The sequence below is a fragment of the Sparus aurata genome, chromosome 17 (assembly GCF_900880675.1).
Source record: "Sparus aurata chromosome 17, fSpaAur1.1, whole genome shotgun sequence".
Lineage (NCBI taxonomy): Eukaryota > Metazoa > Chordata > Actinopteri > Spariformes > Sparidae > Sparus > Sparus aurata.
Window position 1 is genome coordinate 20,660,238 of NC_044203.1, and position 13,348 is coordinate 20,673,585.

General features: G+C 44.3%; 1 protein-coding gene across 1 annotated transcript in view; it reads right to left on the bottom strand.

The window, feature by feature from the left end:
- Window positions 1-794: 794 nt before the first annotated feature.
- itga8 (integrin, alpha 8) overlaps window positions 795-13,348 on the bottom strand; it is a 43,490-nt gene continuing 30,936 nt past the window's right edge. Inside the window, exons 21-30 of the mRNA XM_030394282.1 lie at window positions 12,843-12,935; window positions 9,490-9,569; window positions 8,918-8,998; window positions 6,154-6,259; window positions 4,887-5,045; window positions 3,071-3,184; window positions 2,859-2,972; window positions 2,442-2,543; window positions 2,200-2,322; window positions 795-2,105 (exon numbers count right to left, since the gene is read on the bottom strand). Of these exons, the coding sequence (XP_030250142.1) occupies window positions 2,016-2,105; window positions 2,200-2,322; window positions 2,442-2,543; window positions 2,859-2,972; window positions 3,071-3,184; window positions 4,887-5,045; window positions 6,154-6,259; window positions 8,918-8,998; window positions 9,490-9,569; window positions 12,843-12,935 (1,062 nt within the window). The 3' untranslated portion in view covers window positions 795-2,015. The remainder of the gene's footprint in view (window positions 2,106-2,199; window positions 2,323-2,441; window positions 2,544-2,858; window positions 2,973-3,070; window positions 3,185-4,886; window positions 5,046-6,153; window positions 6,260-8,917; window positions 8,999-9,489; window positions 9,570-12,842; window positions 12,936-13,348) is intronic.

Below are 13,348 nucleotides of genomic sequence, written 5' to 3' on the forward strand. Positions count from 1 at the left end.
CACTGAATCTTGTTTTGGTGCTAGTGTAGACAGCTGTGTTGCAGTCTATTGGGAAAACCCAACAGATCTACGTTTTATGACTTCTGATGAAGAAATGAAAGAACAAACTTCAGAGTAGGTTAAGGACCGATTTTCCATCCCTCAAGTGGTTGACAGGGCTGATGATATTTTGCCAGACGGCGTAGATAAGTTGGGTTTATTGCGTTTATCCATGCATCTCCCATAGACTTCAATACAGCTGACACCACAGTCTGGCACCAAAGCAAGACTCAGTGACATAGACAAGACCTCTCTTTTAGGATCAGGTCGTCATAGTTTTTGTTCAAGTCATCACCACAAGAGGTCACTGTCCCGCTTCACACGTCTACTTCAGGCTCCAGCTCCACCAGATAGAAGTCCTGCGTATGTATTTCTACAGTGAACCACCCGGGGGAGCAAGAGTCCTTCCTCTGAGGTGGAGTCTCGAGCACAGAAAGGGAACCGACTGAAAAGATCTTGGAAAAGGGGGAATTATTACAACAATATATGACGCTATCTTTGATTTGAAACACTTTTAACACTTTGGTGTGTGAAATCCTATAACTTTTTAGAAAAATGTAATATTGGTATTAAGAGAATATCGCCAAAGCCAGTTGGGTTTGTGGGTTGATAGGTGAGATTATTTATGAGGTGTGGGCACACTGCTCCTGTAAGTATGAAAATCTGCAGCACAGAGAGAAATGTGAACATTACTACTTTAACATATTACTTAAACAGTTTCTCTACAAAGCAGGACAATGGAATGTGACATAATATACAGAGAAGGAACAACACTTTATTGTGACAAAACTTCACCCTTGATACAAAAACCAAATATGACTCAAACACGACACATGGACAGTTAAACTCAGGGTGCTGCTGACTGCTTTGTTGCGCCTGTGTGTGCACGATACATTAATATCAGATGACTGAAAGGCGATAAATGCCGTAGAGTGCGTGCTGTAGAGTACACAGTCTGCAGACTGTCTGCAGCGTGTTTTCTGATATGGACTGTTTATCTTTGCAGCAAGTTTTTGAATTCTTATCAACTGCCATGTTAGATAGACAAATCAAAACAACGGACACACGCAAGCCTTGAACTAGCAGGGCTTTAGCTCTGAAGTCCTTCTATCAACACAGCAATAAGTTAGTTTTTTGGTATTGGTCTACTCACTTTGCTCCGTTTCCAGACTTTGGTGGCGGGGCTTCACTGTAAATCTTTTGTTGCTCACGATAGTAATATCTAATACACCATTTAAATCATTTATACACATAAACAATGGAAACTTTAAGCTCTAATAAAATAATGCCAGTGTAAACAAGCTTCAGTATCTCGCAACGCTCAAATATTGCACATACATTCATAAATATACACATCTTCTTTGTGCCCTTGTGTTTATGCATATGGCTGCATCTGTAGGTGTGTGATGATTCTGTGTGGAGCTGAAAGAAAATGAGGATAAGTTAAATCAGGCGGGGACAGAGATTCAGAACCGAAAAACGGATGGCACGAGAGCCACCTATGAAACCCACTCAAACACACATATGTACAGTACCTACACAAACACACACTCTCACACTCATAGAAGCACTTGTGCGTAGATCTCAAGTCTCTTTGTGCCTCACTTACACAGACACACGAAAAAAAGTTCAGCAACAGAAAGCATTGTCTTCACAACAGAGTCCGCTCTTGTCTTCAGTTCTGGTGCTTCATCACAATGGATAAACAATGGACATGTGTGTGTGATTGAGCCTGTTAAGTGTGTTTCGGTCCCGCTGTGTCTGGTCTGAACCTCGGTCTTCGGGCTTAGTCTGTGTGGCGCTGCAGTCTTCAGTCTGTCCTTTCAGTCAGTATCATTACCAAACAGGTAGAAGACCTCTAGCCGAGAAACGCGGGGTCCGACAAATACAGATCTCAGATCTGGTTGAAGTTACTCAGAAGGTGCAACATCCCTCCCAAACCACAATCCTCCCATAAGGAGCGGCCACGGGTTGTCTTAGGCGTCTCCTGTGTGATCGGATGTCAGCTGCTCCTGGTCGGAGACATTGTCGTCGGCTGGTGGCCGCGCCCGGTCAAAGAAACCACACTGAGGGAATCACATTAACCCATTAGTGGACTAGTGGATAATTAAATTACCATAACGAATGCTGTGTATGGTGGATGAATGCGTGTTTGTGTACCTTCCACATGGCTAATGTCAGCATGGCCAGCACCAGGAGCCCCAGCAGTATGGCCAGGATGATGACCCAGAGCGGGACAGCGAACGACACATCAGGTGTCCCCCATAACACCAGGGTCCCCATCTGCAGGACAAGGAGAAACACAGTTCAGTGTTTGTCAGTGCTGATACTCGTCCTTTTTTCTCCTGTAAATGTCACCTGACACACACTCACACACACTTCTGTTATTGCCTGGATCTTACCGAGGTGGTGTGTTGAGGCAGGGCGGAGGGTTGGAGGCGGTAAGGCATGGTCGTGACCATGAAGGACACAGTAGAGTTGAGAATGTAAGGGTCGTTATGCCGCTGTAAGACAAATATTACATTATTATTTCAGTGTTATGTTGGTTTGAAAGTTACGCATTCAGGCCAAGTTTCTTTTAAAACTCCCAAACTGCTGAGGGAACAAACTTTAACCCTTAGGTTAGTTTGCTTTACACTGAAAAAGAGTCTCTGGATGAAAATGAAGAATCTGAAATCTAGTTTTGGAGTGAAAAGGGCTAGAAAAACATTTAAAAACTCTGATAAAAGGTAATAAACCTGGGGAGGAAGTAAATCATCAAGTAACGCATCGACCGAAAGATCATGAAAAATGTCGAGAGGACGGGTGAAGACACCAACCTGCAGGAAAGTGCGCGCCCACAGTCTCGAGCGGACCTTGACCACCGCGCTCTGCCCGCGATCCAAGCGGCCAACCACACACAGGATCCTCAGACAGGAGATGTTGGTGCAGTTCTAGAGAGAAACGAGAGATGCGGAGCGGAAACAGACATCACACACCTGCGTATTATTTTTGTTTTCTTGAGAGCATGTACAAATATGCGGCGGCTCACCAGGGTTTTGTCTCTGTAACTCTGAACGGCGGTGGCTCGTTTGTGGCGCTGATGAGGAGCGCTGGTGTTTCTCAGGAAACCCAATAACTCAGGTGTGTCCTGGAGGGAGGAAATCTGAGGCACACACAGAGAGACAGTTGTCAACATTGTGTGTATTTTACTTTTTTTCGTTTCAGCTCTCAGTTTTAGCTTTAAAAATTCTTTCCACAGCGCGTGTTTGGGTCTGATTATCACATATTGATGCTGGTCTGTATTGCACATGGGCTGTGATTCAGCCCAGCCAGCTAATGTAAAAAAAAGGAGATGTTGAAATTGAAGACAGGCCCGGAGAAAAAGCTTGTAAAATGAGATTTTCAAGAGATGTCATGAAATAACACAAAATCGCCAGCTGTGAAAACAATTGTGACGTTTGGCGATCGGATTCGAAGGTGATTTTATTTCCTCACTGCGGCTCACACAGCCAAGCTGACGGCAACAAGAAACAGACAACTGACAAGACTGAATAACCTGAACTCCCTCGAGTCACAGCTCACAGGTAACAGAAAGACAATACCTAAATCATTTAATTGTTTCTCCTCTGGGGAACAGCTTGATGGACTTAAAGGAGTGAAAAAGAATTGGTCCAACCAGATGTGTAGCACATGACTTCCACTTCCTCTCAATTCATTTAGGAAGCGCAGTGAGGATTTGACATGTGTGCAGAAACAAGCCACAGACTACAATAATGGAATCAGCTGGTGGTTGGAGGTGTGTAAATGTTAATAAGGAAAAAAAAGAAAGGTCATTTTTCTGACCATACAAGGAAGGTGTAAAATCATCATCTTCACAGTATGATTCACATTTCTCTCTCTCCCTCTTCACCCGCTTCCATTTACCCTTTTTAACCAACCAGATTTCACCACGATCTTCTTAAACCAATCACCACCATCGTGCCAAACTTTAAACCTGTTCTCCTCTCTGCTGCTGCTGCCAGTTGTCATTTCAGCGCGAAGCATCACGACCCTACTCTGCTGCCCACTCCTTTTCACATCCGTTCACATCTAATCCACTCTCTTCACCCAATCACCGCCACCCCCAGTATCTAGACTCCATCAGGGGAGTATCAGATGCCAGGCATGGCTTCATTACAGCCATAAAATACGATTACATCACAATTGGGGTGTAACTGCTGAAGACTATTCACATTTCTCATCTTTATTCTGCACGGGTCAATAAATACTTGTTCGCTTTTGATAGGTCTCTCCTAATTGAAATAACAGTGACCGGGCTGTGTGTCAGTCGGTCCGCAGAAACGATCAAATCAGGAAGAAAATGCGGAAAAAAGGCTTTTAAACACACAAACTCTGTGTGTCCAACTCGTTCTGTTTTCATATATGATTACAGCTCGCAGCGTTTCATTCTTTGACATGATTATGTACTTTTTTGAAATAACTTCATGTTTTCTTTTTGAATTGCTTCACAGATGACATCATAGATATAGGAAACTAGTTCAGCTCTAATTTCTGCTAATCAGCGTAATCCCCCCTCGTTCTCGAGCCAACTGGCAAAGAACAACGGGCACAATTATGTTTGAAATAAGCGGGTATAAATGACAGAGAGGTGGACGGATGAATAAGCCGCACGCAATATAATAAATATGTCTGAAATTGCAGTCGGTCCGGTGGTTGTATGGTAACAACCGAGAAAGGTAAATTGGTAGTTGGAATTACTATCAATCATATTCATTTTCACTATTATAATGTCCTTAATTATATATTTGAGTTCTGAAGTGAATATGTCTGCATGCATATGTTTATGTAGTGTATTGTCGTGGTACCTGAAGGCCGAGTGGGTTGAGGCTGGTGTTCGTCCTGCAGCTAATTAGTCCGTCAGTTTGAATCTCCATGGCATACAGCAGATTCTCGTCACGGAAGTGGGCGGGCCAGCCGACCTGGAGCTCCGCCTGCTGAATGCTGCTGGGGCCAGAGTTATGGAGCTGGAGACAAAGACAGGGAACAGAGAAAAAATAACAGCAGAAAGTTGTCAGTTTTGTGCTCTCCTCTGTCTTATTAGCAGGTCTCAAGTGACTGAGGCTATAATCCGGTTATCATAACTGTGGGATGATGACACAGACCACCTGCGTTCCAGTGAAGATAACAGTGAGACTGCTGGCTTCAGTCAGCAGGGACTGAAATACAAGACGAGTCAAACCTGCAGCATCACCTGGCTCATCAGGATAAATGAGTTATGAGCTTAAATTAACCATCAATTCAATAAATCCTCTTTTTTTTTCCCACCCTGACCTGTATTCTCTCACTCTTTCTCACACACACAATCATTAACGCTGAAGCAAGTCATCCAAACAGGACATGATCCTGGTGCTGCAGGGCAGGAATTCTGCAAGAGCGAAAAAAAAAAAAAGGAAAAAAAAAGAAAAGAAACTCCATCCTCTCTAACTAGAAGCAGCTGCCAACTGGGAAAAGTACCGCAAATGAAAATCATTATCAGCTGCAGGACAGGCCAGACACTGCTGCACTCGGGTTCAATGAAGCGGTCGTCCCTTTAAAACAAAAAGAAATCACATGTGCGGCGCACGGAGGCACACACACACACGCGCGCATACACCCCTATTGTAAAGTGTCGCCAGTCTGTCTGCCATCCTCCCTCCTTCTATCTGTTTGTCTCTACCTCTGTTTGACCTTGTTTTTCCCTCTCGATGATTATAACTCATTACACTGTGTCCAGACCTGAGAACAATCCCCCCCCCTTGCATCCTTATCCCTCTTTGCCTTGCTCCCTTCTCCCTTCTCCGTCCCCCCCTTCCTCTCTTTTCCCGCCTTCACAGCAGTAATTACTCCTGAGCTACAGACCTTTGATCAACCAGAGGCCATTCCTTTATAGAGCTACTGTTTTTACTGTGTGTGTGTGTGTTACCATTTTCCTCCACTTTGCTGGCGCCTAATTTACAACGTCCCACACCTATTTTTCAGTTCTTTTCATCTTTAGAGACCAAGACTAGAACAACAACAAAAACAAAACAAACCAGACTTTTTTGTCCTCTCTGAGCACACCTTCTGTGTTTTCGCTTTAAGGCGTGCGCTTACCTCGTAGATGTGTGTTACTTGTGGCCCCACGTCGTCCTCCTTGACAGGCTTCTCTTTGGGTTCCCAGCGTGGGAATGGCAGCACCACCTGAGAGGGATGGGACACCCTGAGGAGAGGAGAGACAGCTCGGTGATACTGATCCCTGTACACATCGATGGGTTCAGAGGTCCATCTAATCGTAATACACACTGACCACATGCATGTTGACTTTTGGTCATTCCCTTAAGTGTTTAGTCTGGCTGTGGCAGAGGGTTACTATAAGTACACCATCAATCCTTCATGGCTTGAAATCAAGCACAGGTCGCAAATTTGGTTCTAAATGTACAACAACTTAGGAACGTACCTATTTTATTTTGGTAACTCGACGCCTTTTTCCACCAACATGGCCGTTCTGGTTCCTCACACTTAGTTTTGAACAACTCCAACAAAATAGTTTTAGAACACAAGAAGCTGGAACCAGAACTAGGAGGTTTCCTTGACCTAAGGCAGTCTTTTTCAGTCCTGTTCCTGGGGGCCTGCATGTTTTAGATGTGTCCCTGCTCCAACACACCTGATTCATATGAATGGGTTATTATCAGGCTCCAGCAGAGCTTGCTGTGTGGTGGTGCCTTGGGGCCTCCAGGCACAGGATTGAAAACACTGACATAAGGTTTGTACCAAAGTAGGCATATAATATTCTGCAGATCATTGTCATTATATAATGCCCTCTGTTGATGGCGCGTCCTTGTTTACGTTGTTTCCACTCAAAACCAGCTGAGACGCGGCCTGGTTGGTTAGACACAAAGGTTTCTTGATCGGAGGTGCTTCAAGAACCAGAGCTGATTTGGTGGAAAATGGATAAAAGATGACTAAAGCCTCATATATGCGGGTCTGCAATGCTATGTCAGCCAGATATACACTCAGTGGACGCTTTACTAGGTACACCTGTACAATCTGTAGTTATTTAGTAGAACAGCTCTGACTACTTTTACAGCGTTTCATCAGTTTACAGATTTTGTTGACATTTATAGAAGTGTGTTAATTTAATTGCATGTTTATTACTGAGGTCATAGTTATGGGTGGTGCTGTACTCAACTTCATGTACTGAGAGCTGTTTCTAATAAATCGTCCTTTATATTTACATACGTGAGGCGGTCAGAATGTGAGAACCACCTCTGGATATAATGCAGCCCAGTAACTATGACCTCATTGCTAAAACACATAATTGAATCAACACCTCTATGAGAGTGCCAACCAAAACTTGGATTGCATTGGTTTGTACAGGTGTATCTAATAAAGGGACCACTGAGTGTAAGTGCGTCTTTAAAGATCAGACAACAGTTGAATCTTAAAGGCTGATACGATAAAGGTAGTTTCGAGGAGGATTAATTTGCCGATATTAACCCAAACCCAGACCCCATTCCCCACATGAATGTTTTTCAAAGCTGTCGGAGATGAATACACAATGTTTGACTTCATTAAATATGGATAAATTAATAAATAAATGACTAAACGTGGATCACTAAACATCAAACTCAAAGTATCAAATACCAAAATAACTCAAATGGCACTCGGAAGAGCACATGCCTCCACCAAATCCAAACAATCCCCCTTCAAGCCTATTCCAGTATCGAACTTGATGGCCCTGTATCACTCTAAACTACCCATAAATGCTCAACCATGATTTCTTTTTTTTTTTTGGCCTTTTATTGGCTTTAATTGATAGTACAGCTGAAGATATGACAGGAAACGGGATGAGAGAGAGGGGGAGTGACATACGGCAAAGGGCGCCCAGGCCGGGACTTGAACCTGGGGCCGCCGCAGCGAGGACAAAGCCTCTGCACGTGGGACGCCCGCTCTACCAACTGAGCTAAACGGCGCCCCAACCATGATTTTTTTCATTAAGATCCAGATCCAGTGTCGCAATGTTAAAGGAAGTGAAAGTAAATGGGGTCTATCCATCCAAGTTTTGATGGAAATCTGTTAAGTAGTTTTTGTGTAAGAAACCCACCAGCCAACAAACGGACGTGGGTGAAAACAGAACCTCCTTGGCGGAGGTCGATATATATAAATAGGTGATGTTGTGACACATGACCGGCGGAAACTGTGCAGCCATTGGTGGCTATTGTAGCAAAGTTGGTAAAGCATCCTTTCCGCGCTGATTAAAAGGCCGAACCGATTAATTAGTCACCCTCCACAAAAAACACTTGGAACATTTGGAATTTCCCTGGTTTGGAAACTGCTGAAAAGCTGATTCTGCCGCATTTGATGACACCATTGTGAAGACCTGATTGTAGTCTGACATACGTGGGCAAACTTGTTTATGCCCCCATCTAGAATGCCGGATGGGCACAGCTGAGTCAGGACAGCTTCACAGGAACTCGTCTCTCTCATCCCCGGTCTTCGTCTGTTTGTATGTCCGAATGACCACACCCAAAAGGACGTCATTCAGGGACCCAAGCTTTGAAGTGTGTGCGTGTGTTTGTGTGGGTATCAGTGGGCATCCGAGAACATGTCAAAGGCTCACAAGTCTCCCATGTGCTCATGATTAGTTCAAATTTATTTCTCGAACTGTGTTTCCATGCTGTTTTCCATCTGTATGTAAACAGACTCCACAAATTTAAACATCTCAAAAGGGGGCTGTAATATCCTGCAAAACACCCCAAATTTTTGGGCTAAAACCAGATCAATTGGGCCTTTGTGAAGCCGACATGGCAACAAAGACTTTTGTAACTGTTTCTCGGAGAGGACGCCACACTCTCACATGCAAAGATGCTTGACTCACCCGCGCAAATTGAGTTGAGCCACGGCAACGATGGACAGATTCAGGCTGACTGGGTTGCTGTCGGAGTTATCTTTGTTGGAGCTGTGGAGAGATTCACAACGTGTTTAGATAAAATCTAGAGGCATAAAATGAAACACACGTTGCCCCGACTGCACTCTATGTTCTGTATCTGTGTTGAAACACAGGAGGACGCAGACGCTCATGACAAAACTGTTTCTATGTTCAGCTGACTCCTAGAAGAATTTCTCTGGCAGACGGCTTGGCCAACATTTTACTGTCTGTGTCTAGTGGTGTGTCGTATTGAAAAGCGGCACAATGAAGCAAACAGTGAACATGTTGTGTAGCGCTCGTCTCCTCTCTGGAGTTTCCTCTGGGCCATCTGTCTTCTTCTTGCCTCTGCGGTTAGTTTCATCAAACCACAGACAGCGACGTGATCAGGACAGACACAGAACTTATTTACATGGCTCAGAAGAAAGACAAACAGCTCTTTGTGCGTATGTGCTTGAGTGTGTGTGGACGTGGGGGGGAGGAAAGGACGGGGGGTGTGCGTGAGAGCTGGTTGGGTGTGTCACCTGTGGATCTGGAGGTCGAAGCTGATCTTCGGTCCCGCGTCTTCCAGCCTTTGGACAGAAAACCGCAAACCAACAGACAGCTGGGAAAAACACAAAAAAGAGAGAGAATGTTTTAAAAAAAATAAAATGTGATGGTAGAAAAGAGGAGGACAGAAATGAGATGCATCTGTACATAAAAGGGGACATCATGTTTAAAGTGTCTGGTAATAGACAGTAAAATCCCTGCTAACTAGTGCCTCTTCTGTCACATGTAGGAGGACAATCAGGTCTGTGTGTCTGTGTGAGTGTGTGTGTGTGTGTGTGTGTTGCAGAAATCTTAAATCAGAGAAAATCCAGACTACACACTTAAAAGCCACAGTTACGGCTCTTGTCTCTCCCCAGTTTAAATCCCATGTCCTCCGGGCTAACTCAAAACATGTGACGGACTTAGTTCATCATCCACTGTACGACAACTGTGTGTATCTGTGTGTGTATCTGTGCGCGCATGTGCGACTCTACTAAACAACAGGTCAAACACATGGTCCAGAGAGGGACCTGACAGCATGCAGACCGGCGCTTCACGAGGCAGGCCTGCGGGGGGGGATGGGGGGGATGTGGGCGGGGGTGCGGGACTACAAAGTCGAGCCATCTTTACGGGACACATTAGAGAGAGGCTGGAGAGGAGCCAGAGAGATCTGAAGAGACAGACACCAAATGAGTACGAGTCGCTCACAGAGAAGACGTCACTATCAGCTATGATACTCCCTGTCACAGACGAGGAGATGTCTGGAGAGGTCAACTGTGCCTCTTAAAATCTGTCTTTTGGAGCATCGCGCCCCCGCCCTTTAAGGTGGCTGTTAAACGTTTGTAGCTTCGTCCTTTAGAGAGACCAGCAGCTGTGGTCAGCTTGGATTTATGTTGGTTACATTTTCACGGCGGAGAAAATAAACAAAACATACGCAGAAACGTTCTCAAAGTGATACTGGCCGATTCTCCGCTGTCCGTCTGTATGCTTAGTTTATTCCAAATAATTATCATTTGGCCACATTATGGCTGAAAACGCTGCTTCTGTGTTGGGTGGCTGCCGTCCTTGAAGCTGCAAAGCTTTTGCCACAAGCAGCGTATTTTAGCCGCAATATTTTGGCAAAAGAGTGATCCTTTGTAACAATGCTGAGAGACATGGTTTACGCTAAAGCGGTGGTTTAAGAAGTTTCTGAAGGGATTGTAAGCCTTTTTTTTGTCAGCCATACAAAGTTGTCACCATTGAACAAACAACAATTCAGCTGACAGCTGAGGCTGTGTTTAGATGGGGAATGAAAATACAAACTTTTAACAGCCACATACAAGCCTACAGAGGCTGTTTGGTCCTCAAACCAGTTTCATATAGTAGAGTTTGTTTTCTAATATTTTGATCGAATTGGTCAACTGTTTCCCACACATACATTTTACTAGGGCAAGCCACCCAAACACCTTAACACCTGACCCATTAAGCAGTTTTTACTTTACTTATCTTTTTATCCATCCAAGAGAATGCTGCTGAGGAGAGGAGGCTGATTCTTACATATTGTAATTAGTAATTACCTTTAACTTGAGTAAAATTACTGATTTATCTGGGTTTGAACACAACACAACAAAATGCATAATAAAGGTCTCGTCATTTTTAGTCATTTTAATACAAAGATATTGCATATTATATCTTTAAACGCTAACATTTTGTGAAACAGCAACTTTGCAGCAAAAGTTTTGTCAAAATATGCTTAATTTTTGTTAATGCCACCCGGGCTTACTGAACTACAATGAGGTCAAAAAGAAACGAAAACGAAAAGAAAAACACTGAAAGTCATCCAGACAGGTCAAAACCAGCTCTCCCTCAGGCATGTACCTCCTACACTGATCACCCTGCTCAGTGAGGCACTGCAGCTGTGTCATGTGGCACAAGGAATGAACTCCAGTGATGAGAACTCTTCAGTTGCTCAGTATAACCAGAGTCAGTATGGGGGTGCGTGTAGCAATGTTCTGCATAAGCTCATGGATTCCTAGACGTCCAACGGGGCAAGGGGAGAGTTAAATATGGGAAACATCTGGATGGCTGGGGAGCACACAACCACACACACACACACACACACACACACACACACACACACATTCTGTCCCATTCACATGCCTTGTTTTGCTCTCCTCCCCCAACAGTGAAACATGACCACATAATTGATTTATCAGAGCGCCATGTGTCACCTCCAGAGCTCAAACGCACCTCTGCGTCGGCCTTGACACCTTTGGGAAAACCCCACACTTGCAGTAACACCCACACTTGCAGTAACACCCACACTTGATCACATCCATGCACTAAGGCACATGTGACATGCTTCGTGGTGCACACTGTCCGTACACCGGCACGGTCGGATTTCATGTAGGAAGGGACCACTCTTTACTTTACAAAGCCTTGCCTTCCTGCATGTGTCAGCCATCCGAGAGCTAAATGGATTATTATCACACACTGCATACGCACTTATGCGCGCACACACGTACACACTGTGTGTGAAGCAGAGTCGGGGGAGTCAAAGTGTGCGGAATGAGGGGTCAAGGTGATGATCAGTAATCACTGGAAACCATCAATCAGTGTGAATTAAACCTGATGATTGACAGTCAGAGCTTCTTCGCATGCACATTGTAGAGGGAAGTTTTAATGAAACGTGTGTGTGTGTGTGTGTGTTTTACGGGTGCAGCTACAGATTATTTTCATTGTCAATTAATCTGTCGATTGATGTCCTCAAATCTTGTTATGTCCACAACCTAAAGATATTCAATTTAATGTCATAGAGGAGGAAATACACTAGAAAATGTGATTAATCGATTATCAAAATAGTTGTTTAATTTGAAAGAAACATTATGAAAATGTTTAGGTTCAAACCTTTTTTTTGGGTGACTATTAGAACAGGTTTACATTTAATGCTCTAAAAACATCAGTTTCCTCATATTGGCCAGTGCTGCAGCTCCGTAATCCCCCTCTGTCTGAAACGCTCTGTTTTAGCTCCTGTCACTTTAAACCTCCCCTCCTTCCTGAAGTCTCCTCTGATTGGTCAGCACACACATGCCTGAATCAGCACTACTAACAACAGCAACAACAGAGCAGCTGTGCCAAATCAATTCTTATGTGCCAAACTAGCCACGAGTCATAATGTATGACTCTGTGATGTGATGAAGTGTGATGTCACAAAGTCACAGACTTAAAGACGGGACTACTGACGAGGCGTTTGTGACTTTTTCAATTTTCAAGAGAAAGACTAAAAAGCATTATAGGTCTCCGATATAGCCACGCATTGATTAATCATTGCAGCTCCAGTGTGTTTGTGCTTTTGTGTGTCACAACTCACTTCTGTCCCAGCCACCATCGGGTTCCCGAGGTCACACACCACCATCCTGGACTCATTGACCATCTTGTACTCGCAGTTAAGCTGAGACTGGGACTAGAGAGGAGAAAAAAAGAGACAAAGGCGAGTACAGCAAATGAGATGACGAGGCAAGAGTGGAGGAAAGTGACAAATGTGGGGCATTGAGAGTCAAGAAGGGGAAGAAAAGAACAAGGGAGGCAAGTTTAACAGCATCAAAAGGGTGAAGAGGGTGAGGGAGTGAGAATGAGAGGGAGGGATGGAGGGAGGGAGGCTGGAGAGGAGGAGTGATGAATGCTCTGACAGTAACAACCTCATCAATCAAACAGCCCCATTACACACTCATTAGCGCACACACACACACACACACACACATAGATTGACCATATCCATTTCCGTGGTCACTAATGCAGCTTGTAAATCATAATGGGGGCTTTTGGGCGGTTGCCAGTAAAACAAAGCCTGCTGATAGACTCGCTTTTAATCACTCC